At 57.1% G+C, this 15,605-nt stretch overlaps 6 protein-coding genes across 6 annotated transcripts; 4 read left to right on the top strand and 2 right to left on the bottom strand.

Annotated features, from left to right (window-relative positions):
* Positions 1 to 268: 268 nt before the first annotated feature.
* LTHEOB_10712 (LETM1-like protein) lies at positions 269 to 2,006 on the bottom strand (the record flags this gene model as incomplete). The annotated part of the gene is made up of 3 exons (XM_035507388.1): positions 269 to 1,036; positions 1,090 to 1,368; positions 1,422 to 2,006. 3 exons carry the CDS (start codon positions 2,004 to 2,006, stop codon positions 269 to 271), a joined length of 1,632 nt encoding a protein of 543 aa, XP_035367067.1.
* A 992-nt stretch (positions 2,007 to 2,998) lies between these two features.
* Positions 2,999 to 3,857, top strand: LTHEOB_10711 (adenylate kinase; the record flags this gene model as incomplete). The annotated part of the gene is made up of 2 exons (XM_035507387.1): positions 2,999 to 3,161; positions 3,220 to 3,857. 2 exons carry the CDS (start codon positions 2,999 to 3,001, stop codon positions 3,855 to 3,857), a joined length of 801 nt encoding a protein of 266 aa, XP_035367066.1.
* A 540-nt stretch (positions 3,858 to 4,397) lies between these two features.
* Positions 4,398 to 5,753, top strand: LTHEOB_10710 (Lipid binding protein; the record flags this gene model as incomplete). Its single annotated transcript, XM_035507386.1, has 2 exons — positions 4,398 to 4,496; positions 4,590 to 5,753. 2 exons carry the CDS (start codon positions 4,398 to 4,400, stop codon positions 5,751 to 5,753), a joined length of 1,263 nt encoding a protein of 420 aa, XP_035367065.1.
* Positions 5,754 to 6,193: 440 nt separating this feature from the next.
* Positions 6,194 to 9,567, top strand: LTHEOB_10709 (Alpha-mannosidase; the record flags this gene model as incomplete). Its single annotated transcript, XM_035507384.1, has 5 exons — positions 6,194 to 6,351; positions 6,405 to 7,107; positions 7,249 to 7,403; positions 7,506 to 8,175; positions 8,224 to 9,567. 5 exons carry the CDS (start codon positions 6,194 to 6,196, stop codon positions 9,565 to 9,567), a joined length of 3,030 nt encoding a protein of 1,009 aa, XP_035367064.1.
* A 397-nt stretch (positions 9,568 to 9,964) lies between these two features.
* Positions 9,965 to 11,751, bottom strand: LTHEOB_10708 (Nucleolar protein 12 protein; the record flags this gene model as incomplete). Its single annotated transcript, XM_035507383.1, has 3 exons — positions 9,965 to 10,432; positions 10,479 to 11,576; positions 11,632 to 11,751. 3 exons carry the CDS (start codon positions 11,749 to 11,751, stop codon positions 9,965 to 9,967), a joined length of 1,686 nt encoding a protein of 561 aa, XP_035367063.1.
* Positions 11,752 to 12,191: 440 nt separating this feature from the next.
* Positions 12,192 to 14,827, top strand: LTHEOB_10707 (Sds3-like protein; the record flags this gene model as incomplete). The annotated part of the gene is made up of 5 exons (XM_035507382.1): positions 12,192 to 12,267; positions 12,459 to 13,490; positions 13,538 to 13,607; positions 13,661 to 14,147; positions 14,207 to 14,827. The coding sequence occupies 5 exons, from the start codon at positions 12,192 to 12,194 to the stop codon at positions 14,825 to 14,827; spliced, it is 2,286 nt and encodes a 761-aa protein (XP_035367062.1).
* Positions 14,828 to 15,605: the final 778 nt, after the last annotated feature.

The following is a 15,605-nucleotide window of genomic DNA, read 5'->3' as shown; positions in this document are numbered from 1 at the left end:
TAGCAAAATTCTTATACATATTAATGCCAAATGCCTGTGGCCCATGGCCAGCGCGGGGCCTTGCAGTGAGCATGGTGTTGCGGCTCTGCGCCCAGCGGCCCGCAACGACGCCGGCTACCCCACACAAGGCGACATCCCTTTTGCGTAGCGTGCAGGGAAATTCGCGACTCCATGCCTGGGTTGCCACCATACAGGAACGAATCGAAGGCCTTCTACAATTGAGCAGAGCTAAAGTCTATAATGTCTAATATACAAGGAGAAAGGCAAATTAAGCCCTCTCAGCTTCCTGCTCAGCTTTCTTGGCTTCGACCTTCTGCTTTTCCGCAACAGACTCATCAGCCTTCGCTTGAACCTTCTGCTTTTCCTCGGCCTCGGCCTCGGCCTCCTCCTTCTCATCAATGTCCTTGTCATCCTTCGGTGCCGACGAGGCAGTGGCCGGAGAGCTGCTGCCCGACTGCTCATTCTCCTCCTCGATGAGCTCTTGCTGCTCTTTGAGGACCTCAAGGCGCTGCTTGTTGGTCGCAGCACCCTCGGCCGTGTGCACCTCGAGTTCAATCTCGTGGAAGAGCTCCTCGGGAATGCTGGAAAGGACGGCCTTGAGAGCATCGATCTGAGTCTCCATCTCCGTCTCCTTGCCCTGCCCGTACATGAAAGCGTTACTCAAGACGAGAAGCGTCGAGGGCACGCCGTACTTGAGACGGAGATCCAACCACATCTGGAGGTCTTCCCGAAGGCGAGCCGGGCTAACGCCGTGAGTCCGGAGGCCACGGCTGCCGCAAGCAGTCTGGAGCTCGGGAACAGAGAGAGAATCGACGCCCTCGATGAAGATCATCTTGTCGTCACGCTTGATCTGGCGCATACGGTGGCGGATCTGGTAGCGAAGAATGTTGTCGGTACCGAAAGTGTTAAGACCGAGGTATTTGCAGATTCCAACAAGCTGAGGGCGCGAGAGGTTGTCCAGCGTCAGGTCATCCTTGAAGATCTTGCAGACCTTGATGACATCGGCCTGGGTAGGATCCTCACCAGTGCTGCGAATCTGCTTTCAATGTAAGCGTGTGCCCTCTAAACGCAACCGCCGACCACACTCACCTTGCGGAAGAAATCGGTAAACTCTTCGCGCTGAGCATTGGCAGCGCTGACTGGTAGGCCGCCTTCTTGCAGCGTATGACGGAGGAAGTCGCTGACCTCCTTCCGGGTCGCGCGCAAACTGGTAATCTTGTTGTCTCTGGCTTTCTGCCCCTCGTATGTGCTGGGAAGCATGTTGGGAAACAGCTTCAGCGCGACCGGCAGGAGAAGCTCAGCGAATGGAACAAGAACAAAAACAGAAAAGGGGACGAGGCGGCCAAGGTCCTGGACAGTACGACGGAGCTGCGCCAAAGTTAGCTGATGCACGCCTCCGAAGCCCCGCGATCAAAGCATACCTGTCTGTTTTCGCGGCGGGTCAGCTCGTAGCCCGCCGCCATTTTCAAGGCCAGCTTGGAGCTAATCTTGACCTCGGTCGCGAGCAGCTTGGTGCCATCCCAGTAATGATTGGCCTCTTTCTTGACCTTTTGCCACAGGGTGAGATTCTTGTGCTCCTCGGCCTTCTTGGCAAGCTTCTTCTCCTCCGTCTTGTCGGCTGCGGCCTTCTCCGCAGCAAGCTCGGTCAAGCTTTGTGCCTCGGCGGCACCAGTCTTGGGGTGCGCCGTGGGGCCGTCCTTGGGGATTTCGACTTTGATGGAGTCCTTGTCGACGTGCGACTTCAATGCGGATTTGTCCGACTGCGACTTCTGCGCGTCTTCCTTGGGAAGGGGCTTCTTCGCCTCCTCGGCGTTGAAGCCGGGCGGCGGGAAGTTACCACCCGACTGGGAGGATGTGGATGTGTCTGTGGCATAGCCATGTCTGGGGATGAGGATGGCGATTGCTGAGATCTCGCGGGGGAGCGATCTGGGGATTCTGCGCGGAGTCCTGGCGGCACCTCTCAGGAGGATTGGCGTCACCCTGGAGGCGGAGCGGTTGAAAGACATGCTGAGCACAGCTCAGGCGGGAAGAGAGCGACAGACGGCGGCAAGAAAAACAGTCGGTCAAGGAGAGGCGATGGCTGTTGGAGATGGAGACGGGCAATGCGACGTGGAGGAGGATGCTTCAACGTTTGCAGTCGTCAGCGGCAGCTAAGCAGCAAATTCCGGCCGCCAGCGACGATCGGCGGCAGGGGGAGCGGGGCTTGGCGGCTTCGTCACGCTTCTGGAACCCGCACGCCGCACCGAACACTGCCCCGAGCGCGACGCGGCCGAATCGGGCTGCGCGCCAGAGGCTCCGCGCCAGCGTGGCCCCAGGGTCCGCCGCTGCTGGCCGCCGACACGTGCAGCCGCCGGGCGATGTCGGAGTTGCGCGACACACCGGTGAGCCCGTCGGAGCGACTGCGCTCGATGCGCTGGCTCTTTGTACCTGCCTGATAAATGCAGCCGTCTGGCCGGCCGCTGCCCCGGCGATCCTCTCCTCGTCTGCTTGTTGCTTTGTGGTCTGCTTGCAAAGCATCCACCCCGGTTGGCCAGCTGCACGTGAGCAGCCAGAGCACGTGCCCGGCTTCGTCCGGGCGAGTCGTGGGCAATGCTGGCTGCACGTTTCCGCCCGCTTTGGTTCTTCACATGCGATTGGTGTACTCCATCACAGAAGAAGAGCAGGGCGCCGTTGCGCCGTGATGGCTGTCATCAATCGCAGGGCGGCGATTCGAGGATGCATGACTCGCCGGGAGCCGTCGGCTGAGCTCAACGCTTTCCCCACCCCAAAAGTCCGCCGCTGACGGCCTGTTGCGCGATTGCTCTAGCTTCCTTGCCGTTCGTGCGCCCAGCTGCTCCGTCCTTCTCGTCTATTTCATTTCCCGTTACTGCCTCGGACGCTATGGTGTTCTGACCCGTTTTCGCGTGCTCTCTTTGCTGAAGGCTGCTTTTCGCAACACGGTCACCCGCCGCGCGTTCTGTTGTTCCACCACCGCCACACCCACACCACGTCTCTCGCGATGATTCGGGACTTGTCGAGAGCAGCGCGCGTCATTCTCGTCGGCGCCCCCGGCGTGGGCAAAGGCACGCAATCAGAGCGCCTTATGAAGCGCTTTCCCCAGCTAAACTCCATCAGTTCCGGCGACCTTCTGCGCAACAATGTGCGTAACCGCACGCCGCTGGGTAGGTCGTTCATACCTGAAGCTGCCACGGACGCTCTCTGATGTCAGTCGCGTCCCAGGAATCCAGGCCGAGATGAAGATGAAGACGGGCGCACTGGTTCCTGACACGATGATGGTGCGCCTGATAATCAACGAGCTCAACACCCGCGGTTGGCTTATCCCGGACACCGTAAGACCGTACCAGGTCAACTTCGCCGCGCCCGATGCCGAAATCCCGCTTGAGAGCGTGGACGATGTCTTCATTCCCTCGCCGTTCAACACGTCCAGATTCAGCTACTCGGACTGTCCGACGGCATCTTTCATCCTCGACGGGTTCCCGCGCACCGCCCCTCAAGCGAAGCAGATCGACGACATAATCCCTATCAACCTGGTCGTCAACCTCAAAACGCCAGTGGAGGTAATTCTCGACCGTATCTGCAACCGATGGGTCCATGAGCCCTCCGGTCGGGTCTACAACACCACATTCAATCCGCCCAAGGTGCCCGGTCAGGACGATATTACTGGCGAGCAATTGACCAGGCGCGCAGACGATAGCCCTGAGGTCTGGCTTGCGCGACTCAAGAAGTTCGAGGAGACCAGTGCTCCCCTTCTAGAGCATTACGATAGAAAGGGCGTTCTTTGGGAAGTACAGGGCAACTCCAGCGATGAAATCAGCCCCAAGCTGTTCAAGGAGTTTGAAAAGAAATTTGGGTTGTAGGCGCAAGAAGACACAAAGCCTAGACGAATTGTTCAGAGGCAAATGTAACATATGGAAGCTTGGAGTTCTTGGCGTTGGGGTTCCTGCCGCCGTCACGTCGCGCTGGCTTTGCTCATAGCATCGGTCGTTTCCGAATTCCTTGGGCTTGTGTAGAGATTCACTTTTCCCAACAACAAACCCTCATAAACATCATACGAGAGTGACTAATCGGCTATTCTAATTAACGCGGCCCGATTGCGCCAGCTCGATAAACGGAGCGGCACGAAAAAAAAAAGTCATGCGTGTGAAATGCAAGAGCCAGGCATCGCTGGGCTGGGACGTGAGAATCGACATTGCTATGCCGACGTGCCGGGGTCGATGTTTGGCGGGCTCTGGCGGGCGCAGCCCATCACCTTCGTCATCGCCCAAGCACGGACACCAACCTCACAACACGCCCGCCCGCCCTGGATCTGCAGCTGTCCAGCTCCAGAGCCCAACGCCCCCACTGCAACACCTGCTTCTCGTCCATCCTCTAGATATACTTCCCCCGTCGATCTCGCCATGGCGGACACGGACTTCAGCGAAGGCATGCTCGAGTGCACTGTGGATAAACCGCAGAAAGAGAATGACGGCACCAAAGATGCCTACATATCGTATCTTGTTGCGACCAGGGTATAGCGCCCCGTTTGATCGTTGTGGAGCTTGCACGGCATAGGCGGCGACTGAAGACAATGCTTGCTGACTGGACCACAGAGCGACTTCCAGTCCTTCCAGCGGCCCGAGTTCAGCGTGCGGCGACGCTTCACAGACTTTGTCTTCCTCTGGAAAACGCTGAGCAAAGAGTACCCGCAATGCGCCGTACCGCCGCTACCCGACAAGCACAAAATGGAATACGTGAGGGGGGACCGCTTTGGTCCGGACTTTACGCAACGGCGGGCGAGCTCGCTGCGTCGCTTTCTCAAGCGCCTTACGCAGCATCCGGTGCTCCGCCGCTCTGCCATCTTCCTGCTGTTCCTTGAGAGCAGTGATTGGAACCAGACAATGCGCTCGCGGCCCCAGCGCAGCATGAGCGGGACCAGCGGAGACCAAGGCTCAGGCGGCGTGTTCGACAGCTTCACGGACACGCTCATGGGTGCATTCAGCAAGGTGCACAAGCCAGACAAGCGCTTCGTGGACGTGCGCGAGCGGGCAGACAAGCTCGACGAGGATTTGGGACTGGTGGAGAAGGTGGTGGCGCGGGTGGCTAGGCGACAGGGCGATCTCTCAACCGACTACGCCGACCTGGCAGCGCAATGCCAGAAGTTGGTCGCGCTGGAACCTGGAGTCGAGCAATCGCTCACCAGCTTTGCGACTAGCGTCGAGACAACAAGCCAAGGCCTGCGCGGCCTGCACAACCACACCGAACATGACTACCTGGGTTCTCTCCGCGACATGGATGCCTACATCGACGCAGTGAAGCTGCTGCTTAAAACACGCGAAAACAAACAGCTCGACTTCGAGAGCCTGACCGACTACCTGACCAAGGCGGCGGCGGATCGTGACACGCTGGCCAGCGCGTCAAGCACAGCCGCGCTCGGTGCGTCTGGATTCCTGCGTGCCAAAGTGGAAGACATCCGCGGTGTAGATCATGAGCAGAGCCGGCGTGACCGCGTGCGCAAGCTTGAGCTGCAAATAGAGCGTCTGACGCGCGAAGTGGAAGATGCAAAGAGGACATCTGAAGCCTTTGACGAGCAGACGGTCAAGGAGGTCCAGGATTTTGAGCGGATCAAGGCGCTCGAGTTCAAGGACACGCTGGGAGACTTGGCAGACGCCCATATCGACTTCTTCGCCAACACGGCCGAGACGTGGGAAGTGTTCCTCGAGCAAATGGAGCGGGAGCAGAGGGATCAGGCTGAAGCGCAGGCTACTGCCGCTTGAAGCGGAGCTAGCTCGGAGTGGAATGGCGTTGGACTGCAAGGGTTCTTTTCTCAATGGATAATACGTTTAGACAGGCTCTCAGCGTCAAGCCGCGCAGCATTGACGAAAGTAATTGAATGGAAGCATATGCGTTGCACCATACACGACCATGCACCAAGGGGGGGAGGGTCACGAGGCTCTTCCGCAGGTACCGGTCCAGATGATTTGGGGAGACATTGCACAAGTTGGAAGCATGTTCTATGGCATGACGTGCACGGGGCCGGACCGAGCAAGGCAGAGGCTCGCATTGTGCGTCTGGTGATCCCCTGAGATGGTTGCCCCGGGTTGGCTGAGCGGGGTTGCGCGCCCAAGCTCCCGGGCTAGTGCGACACGACTGGCATACCTAAGCTACCCCCCGAGCTCCTGCTCTCTCCAACGCTCTCAAGAAGTATCGCTCAACCATGGGCGGCGAAACACAGCTCCCCTCCAGAATGGCACCCTCCAAGGAGTACCCCAAGCTCGCGGCTGGCCCTGTGGGCAAGCAGATCCATAAGATCTACCTTGATCGCTTGCGCCAATTCACCTCTGGCGGCCAGTACGAGTCCAAGGGACTTTTGCCGTGAGCCCCCAATCCATTCCATTTGATGAATGTGTATGCTCACGCCACGACAGTAAGATCACCGAGGCCCGCGCTTCTGGCAGCGACCATGTCAAGCTGTTCGTCTACTCGCCTCCCGACCTCACCCGCCCGACCTTCAAGGAAGCCACCAGGCACGACTTCCGCCCCGCTGGGGTTGGCGAGTGGTTTGGCCCCAGCTGGTCCACCCATTGGTTCCGCATCCACCTGACCGTTCCCGACGAGCTCCGCCACAAGAACCACCTCGAGTTCCATTGGGATGCCAACAATGAGGGCCTCATCTGGACCGAGGACGGCCACCCAGTGCATGGTCTGACCGGTGGTGGCGAGCGTACCGAGTGGATATTGCCCAAAAGCTACAGGGACGGCAAGGAGCATGTCTTCTACATTGAGATGGCCTGCAACGGCATGTTCGGCAATGCTCCTGGTGGTGACTCCATCCAGCCGCCCGATCCGAACAAGTACTTCCAGCTGCACAAGGCCGAAATTGTCGCCATCAACCTGGACGCCCGCGCTCTGTACATTGACTTTTGGATCATCGGAGACTGCGCAAGGGAGTTCCCCGGAGACTCCTGGGAGTCCCACGAGGCGCTGCAGGTATGCAATTCGATCATGGACACCTTCATCGCCGGCCATGGCAGCCACGAAAGTATCAGAGAATGTCGCAAGATAGCGACGAAGTATCTGGGAGACAAGGTGGATTCGCCCGCTGTGTATGATGGTCCTCAAGAGGCCATTGTAAGTGGCATCGGTCATTGCCACATTGATACCTGCTGGCTCTGGCCGTGGGCAGAGACCAAGCGCAAGGTTGCTCGTTCATGGTCAAACCAGTGTGATTTGATGGACCGCTACCCTGAACTACGTTTCTGCTGTTCTCAGGCTCAGCAGTACAAATGGCTTGAAGAGCTTTACCCTTCCGTCTATGACCGCGTCAAGCAGAAGGTCAAGGAGGGGAGGTTCCAGCCCATCGGTGGCAGCTGGGTGGAACACGATACGAATATGCCTAGTGGAGAGTCGCTAGTGCGCCAGTTCGTGTACGGCCAGCGTTTCTTTGAGAGCCATTTTGGCCAGAGATGCAAAACTTTCTGGCTGCCTGATACCTTTGGCTACTCCACACAGCTCCCTCAGCTATGCAGACTGGCAGGCATGAGCAGGTTTTTCACTCAGAAGCTCAGCTGGAATAACATCAACAACTTCCCTCACACTACCTTCAACTGGGTATCGCTGGATGGTAGCCAAGTCATCTGTCACATGACTCCAGCGGAGACCTACACGGCAGAGGCCCATTTCGGAGACGTCAAGCGGAGTGTCACTCAGCACAAGTCTTTGGACCAAGATGCAACTTCTCTCCTCGTCTTCGGCAAGGGTGATGGTGGTGGCGGTCCAACCTGGCAGCACATCGAAAAGTTGAGGCGTTGCCGCGGTGTCAGCGACAACATCGGCCTTCTCCCCCGGGTCAAAATGGGTGATTCGGTGGATGACTTCTTCACGAGGCTTGAGAAGAAGGCCGAAGACGGTACTGACTTCGTAACCTGGTATGGTGAGTTATACTTTGAGCTGCACCGTGGCACCTACACAACCCAGGCCAACAACAAGCGCAATAACCGCAAATCGGAATTGCTTCTGCACGACATTGAGTACTTGGCAACTCTCGCGAGTATTAAGGACGTTGTAGGGAGTGGAGGGCAGAAGTACGAATACCCCAAGGAGGCCATCGATGATATGTGGGAGGCAACTTTGCTTTGCCAGTTCCATGATTGTTTGCCTGGCAGTTCCATTGAAATGTGTTATGATGATTCGGATGAGGTAAGTCCGCGCACAAGCATGTTGATACAAATACTGACATGAATCTAGCTTTACGAGAAGGTATTCCAAACTGGCGACAAACTCCTGTCGGATCTTTTGACCACACTTGGCTTTGATGGCGATGACGGCGACGAGGCCGGTGCCAACAGCACCATGGTTGCTCTGAACACACTCCCTTGGAGTCGAAGCGAGATTGCTAAACTCCCAGACTCATCGTATGGTCTGGTCGAAGGCGGCACTGGCATCCTTCACATCAAGCCTGTCTCGGCTGAGTCGGCTGTCTCTATCGAAGAGATCAGGAAAGATGTTTACCAGCTTGCCAACAGCCAATACAAAGTCGAGATTGACCAGGGTGTCATTACTTCGCTCTTCGACCGTCAGGCAAAGCGCGAGATCATTCCGCATGGCAAGAAGGCAAACCAGCTGGTTATTTTCGACGACAAGCCGCTCTACTGGCAGGCTTGGGATGTTGAGGTTTACCATCTTGAATCACGTCAGGAGCTCAAGCCAAGCAAATGGTCCATCGCTGAGAGCGGGCCTCACCGCGTCAGCGTGGACATTGAGACAAGGATCAGCGACAAGAGTTGGGTCAAGACGACTCTCAGTCTCTCGGCCGCGGTAAACAACCAGCCCTCATACATTGAGATGGAGAGCGAGGTCGAGTGGCATGAGTCGATGAAGTTCTTGAAGGTTGAGTTCCCAGTTGACATTGTCAACCAAGAAGCGTCGTATGAGACGCAATTCGGAATTGTCCGCCGGCCGACTCACTACAACACCACCTGGGACATGGCCAAATTCGAAGTATGCTGCCACAAGTGGGCCGATCTGTCCGAGGCCAGCTATGGTGTCTCCATTCTGAACGACTCCAAGTACGGCTTCGCCACTTGCGGCAACCTCATGCGCCTGTCTCTCCTCCGTGCGCCGAAGGCGCCGGACGCACATGCAGATATGGGATCGCACCGCATTCGCTACGCCATTTTGCCCCACTCCGGCCCTGTCAGTGCAACGACCATCAGGACCGCGTTCAACTTCAACCATCCCCTCAAGTACAAGCGGCACCCACGGCTGGATTCAATATCGGACTTACTCTCAACGTTCAAGATCAGGGGCTCCGATGCCCTCGTTCTGGACACTGTCAAGCGTGGTGAGGACGATAATGACGTCTCGCGCGGCGAGCTGCCGAAGCGGAAGGGTAGGAGTGTCATCTTGCGCGTGTACGACTCGCTTGGTGGGAGGGCGAGAGGCAGGATCGAGTGGGGCAAGGTTCCGGTCAAGAAGGTGTTCAAGACGAACCTGCTTGAGGATGATGGAGAGGAATTGGTCGTGGACAAGGGCGGCGTGGAGATCGAGTTGAGGCCATTTGAGGTGGCGACGTTTAGGCTGCAGTTGTAGGCAGTGGCATGGCTTTTACAGTGCTGTAGATAGCCAGAAGTCGAATGAAATCTCTTTGGTCTATGTTTTGCTAATGCCTAGCCCAGGGGTGGGCGCGTTGGATGCTCCTGTGAATGGAATCATCCATGGGGATGACAGGCCCCCCTCAAGGGCCCGAGACATCTACAATCAGACAGTCTGTCGCAAGTGCAGCCCCTCAGGCGGCAATAGGGCCAAAGATTGTGGCTTCCATTTGCAACGTTCTGCAACCAACTGCGAGCCCGATGCCCCCATTGACCCGATGCTTGTCGATGCCCGTAGAAAGATAGAATGCCTCGTTCGCCATACCACGCTCGATGGAAGTTCTTTTCCCGCTCCACTATGCCAACCCCCGATTAATGCACTATATGAGTGCTGCTCAGGCCTTCTTTCCTCCGGAAGCCTTCCAAGCCGCACCTCTCCTGCTACTTCTCGACGTTGGCTTCCCACCCTTCTTGCTCTTCTTCCCACCAAGCTTGAGACCACTCTTGCCCTGCTTCTCACTTGCACGATGGCCCTCAAATACGAATTGCTCGGGGGTTTTGAACCCATTGGCAGGCCTGTCCTCCTTCTTGGGGCCCTTATTTCCCCCAAATTTGCCACCCAATCTAACCTTGGCAGCACCTGCCTTGCCAAGGAGTTTGGCGGCACGGCCCTGCATGGATCTCTCCTCAGCAGAGATTTTAGGATTGTACACGCCCTTGTTAGAGACAGGACGAGTCGATGATGCGGAGTTAGTCTTGTTGCGCTTGATGCCTTTCGCACGCACAACCCGGAGCTTGCGTGGGAGCATAGGCGGGAACCTTTTATCGTTGTACAGCAGAGCTGCTTCCACAGCGTTCTCGTCCTACTGGCTGTCAGTCAAAGTCGATAGTTCGTATGAAGATGCTCACGGTAAATTGCACGTATGCAAACCCCTTTCCGACTCTAGTCTTCGGGTCACGAATGACCCTGACGCTCTCGACGGTGCCAGCTTTGGCGAAAGTTCTCCACAGACCCTCTTCCACGTCACCTGGTTCTTTCTTCTTTCTGATCTCCTTCCCCAGCTTCTTCGCCTCAGCCTCCTGGATCATGCTCTCGTCGTCGACGAAACTGAGGTTCCCGACAAAGACACAGCGGCGATGGTCGGACTTGGCCGGGTGAGCGACCTCATCGACGCGCAAGTGACGATCTAACACGACGGTGCCATTCAAGCGCCTTGCGGCTTCCCGCGCAGCCTGCTGGGTGGAGTAAACGACATAGGCATTTGTACTGTGTGCCGTCTCCTCCATGACCTCCTTGGTGGCGTACGCAGCCTTCTTAGGAATGAACGTCGAGAACGGGGTGGAGCGGAAGCGTATCGACTCGAACTTGTGTGCAGGGGTATGCTCAGGAAGTGCAGACAGGAAAGAGGACATGTGCTGTATCAATGCCTTCTTCGCTGACTTGTCAGAGATGGCTTTGGTGGAAACATTTCCGAGGAACACAGTGCGCGAGGCCTTCTCCAGCTCGGCGTCTCCTTCGGGCTGCGCGATCTGAGTCTCGTGCTGGGGTATCTCGAAGTCGGATTCGGCATCCGAGTCCGAACCGGCCTCTTCGGACTCGTCTGAGACTTCAGCAGCCTCGCCGTCCTCCTTCTTCTGGCGTTTGGTGCCCCTCTCAGCCTTTCTCTTGGCCTCTTCCCTGGCCTCCTCCTTTTCAAGCTTGCGCATGTATGCCTCCTCAAGCTCGTCCTCGTCGCCCTTGCGCTTGCGCTTGCGCTGTGACTTCTCGCCCAAGCTCTCGTGGACGGGGATTTCAGCATCATCGTCAGAAGTGGCGTCGTCCGCAGAGCGCATGACCGTGTCGCCGTCTTCATCCTCATCATCATGCTCGGGAAGCTCCTCATCAATGCTGGAGAGATCCTCGTCATCTTCTTCCACCGCGTCTTCGTCGCTGGCTTCGGCTTCGGGTGCAGTTTTCGGCGGAGCCTGAAGATAGGCCTCCCTGGGGCGTGGCTTCGCGGGACCGACCTGAGCACAGGATGAGAACGTAGCTACGCGGGCGTGTGGAGATTTTGGAGCTTACGCTGGTTGCGAAGAGCGAGGCCAAGGTTGGGTCGAGGGCTTTTTTGTCAGCAGTCAGCTTCAATGCCGCATCGGAGGCGGCAGAGGCGGCAGCAGCCTTCTTGCTCTTGTCCTTGGCCATGAGTGGGTTTGGCTCGCAAAGCAAATAATCGTTGCGCGAGAAAGAAACGCGGACTGGGATCGGCGTTTCGACATTTTCTATCGCCGACGCGAACGCTAGCGGGCTTTCGGGCGGGCGTGCCCTGGACGGCTCCAGTGCAGAGCTGCGAGACGAGAGATCACCCGCCAAAACACTCCTCCCCACGCCCACCAGCCCAGAGCTTCTGGTGCCCACCCGCCCAGCCTGCCCTCCACCTCGCTCTGCTCCCGTTCCCCGCGCGGCCGCTCCATCTCGACCCTGGAGCTCAGCTCTCCGCACCCTCACGCCCGCACCGCTCCCGCGCGGCCGATCGTGCACTTCACCCGCAATCGTCCAATTTCGCCCGCCAGCCCCCCGAGCGCCCTTCAGAGGCCTCGCCCCGCTCTCCACATTGTCTGGCGGGCCGCTGAGACCGGCGCACCATGAGCGCGCTGCACCGGAGCAGTAGGAGTAGGTCCAAGACCGCCCCAGAGACCGGCGCACCAACCACCACCACTGGTAAGTCGCTCTCTGCCGCCCACGCCGACCGCCTCTCTCCGAGGCATCGTGATCGGGCCGTGCCAGTTGTGTGGTAACTCTCCGGTGCCGAGATGGCCTCTGTCCCGCGTATGCCTGCCGTCGCGACCGCCCACCACGTCATTGAGCTCTGGAGGTCAAGCAAAACCGCTCACACATCGTCTTACCGCTAGATACGGGCCACTCGACGCCCACACACGTTCCTGCGAAAGCTCCTACACCCGAGCCTCTCGAGTCGCCGGAACCCGCCTCTCCTCCCCTCCCGCGCAACGTGCCCCACCCCTCCACCGCCCAGGACACACACACCGGCACCGCCCCGGTCGAAGCTCTGGCAACAATGTCTGCCGCAGCCAACGGCACGAACGACCATGACCTCGTACACAATGGCGGTATCGCCGATGTCGGCGACGAGGGCTCGAGCAGCCTCAGCGAACCTGAGGAGAGCATCGAGGACCGCGACGAGGCCGCGCTAAGAGACGTCGCATCACCGATCGCCGACGAGAACGACTCCGAGGCAGAAACGGAGCGCATTGAAAATACTCCGCGCAAGCCCACGCGCACGGCCACCGACGTCACGAATGGCTCGGAAGGTCGGAGCCCAAGCAAGCTGGCGAGGGTCATAACAGCCGAGCCGGAGAACCTTAGCCAGAGTCCTGCTCTCCCTACACGGCAACGCAAGGCAAACTCGGATGCCGACGACCTGAGCGACGACGACGACGAGCTTCCTGCCGAAGATAAGCACAATGTCGACGCCGATGCTGAGGGCTCAGCCACACCCGAAGGCAGCGACCGCAAGCGCAAGCGATCAAGTAGTGCATTGTCGTCCATTGCAGACGATCTAGACAATGACCAGCCTGCACGGAAGCGTCCTAGCCCCGTACGGCCGGTCGAGCTGAATGGCGACCCCATGGAAGTGGACGGCGAGGGTGAAGAGCCCGTCGCCGACGAAGGGGAAGACCACCCATCCAAAGATATCGAGGAGCCGTTAGTTGAGGAAGAAGATAACGAAGAGGCCGCGCAAGAAGCGGCAAACGATGCTTCTGCTGGCCCGAAGAAGTCCAAAGGAAAGAAAGGGCAACGGAAGGGCAAGAAGGGAAAGTCCCACGACAACGAAGAACATGCCGCGACTCCCCAAGAAGCCGAGGATGAAGAGGCGCCCGAAGCTGAACTCGAGGCCGAGGACTCGGCATTGATCGAGGAAGAGCGTGAGTAGCCAGACAAACATCAGCAAGCATTACTAATGATTTGCCAGGTGGTCGGAAACACAACGCTCTTGAGGAGCTCAATAAGATCGAAAAGCAATTTCTCGCTTTCCAGAAGAAGTAAGCCCTCCAGACATGCATTACCTGAATTATACACTGACCCGAGCGTTAAGGCGGCTGGAGGAACAGCTCGAACGGCTCTCGGTCGAACTTGACCAGTTGAAACGACCTGATTCAACTCATCATGAGTATCTCCTCATGCTGCAAGCCGTCGACAAGCGCCGCGACGAGAAAACTCGGCAGGAGAGCGTTCGCTTAGGATTGAAGAAGGATATACTCAGGAAACAGTTCGTGGCTATGCGCAACTCGATACATGGCCAATACATGCACGATGTCGCCGAGCTTCGCATGGACACTCTGTCTGAGTGCAATAAGCGGATAACACAGCTGCAAAGAGAGCGACGCTATTGGGGATCAAACGAGCGGGACTACAGCGTCAAATTTACCCAAAAACGCTCCCAGCAAGTCCAGCAACAAACGGCCTACAACTTGGAGGTGTCTATCCTGTCTGGCGTCGCGAAACACGTTGGCTTCCCTGCAGCACCCGACCTCGGTGCTGCCCGTGCCCCGGAAATGGACCACGATCTGGTTGCCATGGGAGTGAGTGTCGTCATGACAGTTTAAGGTCCGATCGATCAGTAGCTGAACTTCTACTGCAGATACCGATTCGCCCAGCTCCACAAGCAGCCCGCCCAACGGGACCCGCTGAATCATCGCGTGCTGACAGAGCTGCCGCAGAAGAGCAGTTTTTCGAGCAGAATGCCTGGGCAAACCCTCAGCACCCCGCGCACAACCACAATCATTACCAGATTACGAGTTCCCAGCAACGCGTCATCAGTAACCCATTTGCAACTCCAGCTGCTCAAAGAGACCGAATCGATCTGCAAGCGCCAAATGGCTCGGCATCAACAATAGACATGCAGTCGAATCCTCCCTCCGGAACAGCAGGCCAAAATTCCACGGCGCAACGTGATGCATATGAGTCACCAATCGTTCAGATGAAGCAAGCTGTGAACCGCAACCCAGGGAACCATCCTCCGGTCGACACACCCGTTCGCCCGGGCTCTCACCCATCTCGCGAGGCAAACCCGGGAGACTCACACCGTGCTCGCGACATCTACGACAATCCAGCTCTGATGTCACATCTGGGCATTCCCGGCGCGCAGTCAGCCGCCGAAAGCCATTCCACCAGTGCTATCAAGGATGAGGATGCAGGCGAACAGCTCCAGCGAGCAGCAATAACGCAGCGAACAGGAGTGGTGGGTGGTCTATTTCGCTGAGCGAGGCCTCCTCACTCTTCAATCCTTTCCTTCCTTTCTTCTCATTCGCTGCCAACTGTAACATTTATGCGTGGGGCATGGCATCAGCGTCTGGCGTTTTCTTTTTCATCCTCTCTTCTAGCGGGTTGGAATTTTGTGTTTGTGTGAATGAAGCATGAATGCAGGTGGGCGGGCGGTACATACTCTCCCGATGGTTTCTTTCTCTATCTCCCTCTCTTAGGGAAGGAACGGGGATATAATGGTGTGGCGGGGGCGTTATGGGAAAGGTTTGGAATCTACAACCCTCTCTCCCCTCGGGGACGCGGAGGGGTATTCTGGAGGCTACTAGTTCTTTTCTCTCTTCGACGAAAATCAGAGCTGTTGAGATGTGATACAAGTACACAGGCCTCCGTTGTTCCATTCTTTTTTACGCTTACGCTTTGCGCTGCGGGGTTTGCGCTTGAACTCTAGCCAGTGAGGCATTCTTCAGGTCCGTGTATGTGATCGATGCGTTTCTTTTAGGTTACGCTCTGCTCTTGAAAATGAGTACTTATAACTTTCCTTACGGCTACTATTAGAATGATGGCAATTATGATTGTATTTAGCTATCTAGTAAACCTTTATCTCCTCCCCTGCAGCTTTCTACTACTACTCTCCGGGCCACTTTCCTTAAATTTAGCGCGTTCCTAATTTAGAAATTTAGCAACTAGTATTACTCGCTACGGACGAATAGTATTAATTAAGTTGCTCGACTAATAGATAAGCTTCGACATACCTTCTCGTCCGTCGCGATTTCCCA

The sequence above is a fragment of the Lasiodiplodia theobromae genome (genome assembly GCF_012971845.1).
Source record: "Lasiodiplodia theobromae strain AM2As chromosome Unknown scaffold_41, whole genome shotgun sequence".
NCBI lineage: Eukaryota > Fungi > Ascomycota > Dothideomycetes > Botryosphaeriales > Botryosphaeriaceae > Lasiodiplodia > Lasiodiplodia theobromae.
The sequence above is the reverse complement of the archived record's forward strand: the minus strand, read 5'-3'. Positions and strand labels throughout refer to the sequence as shown.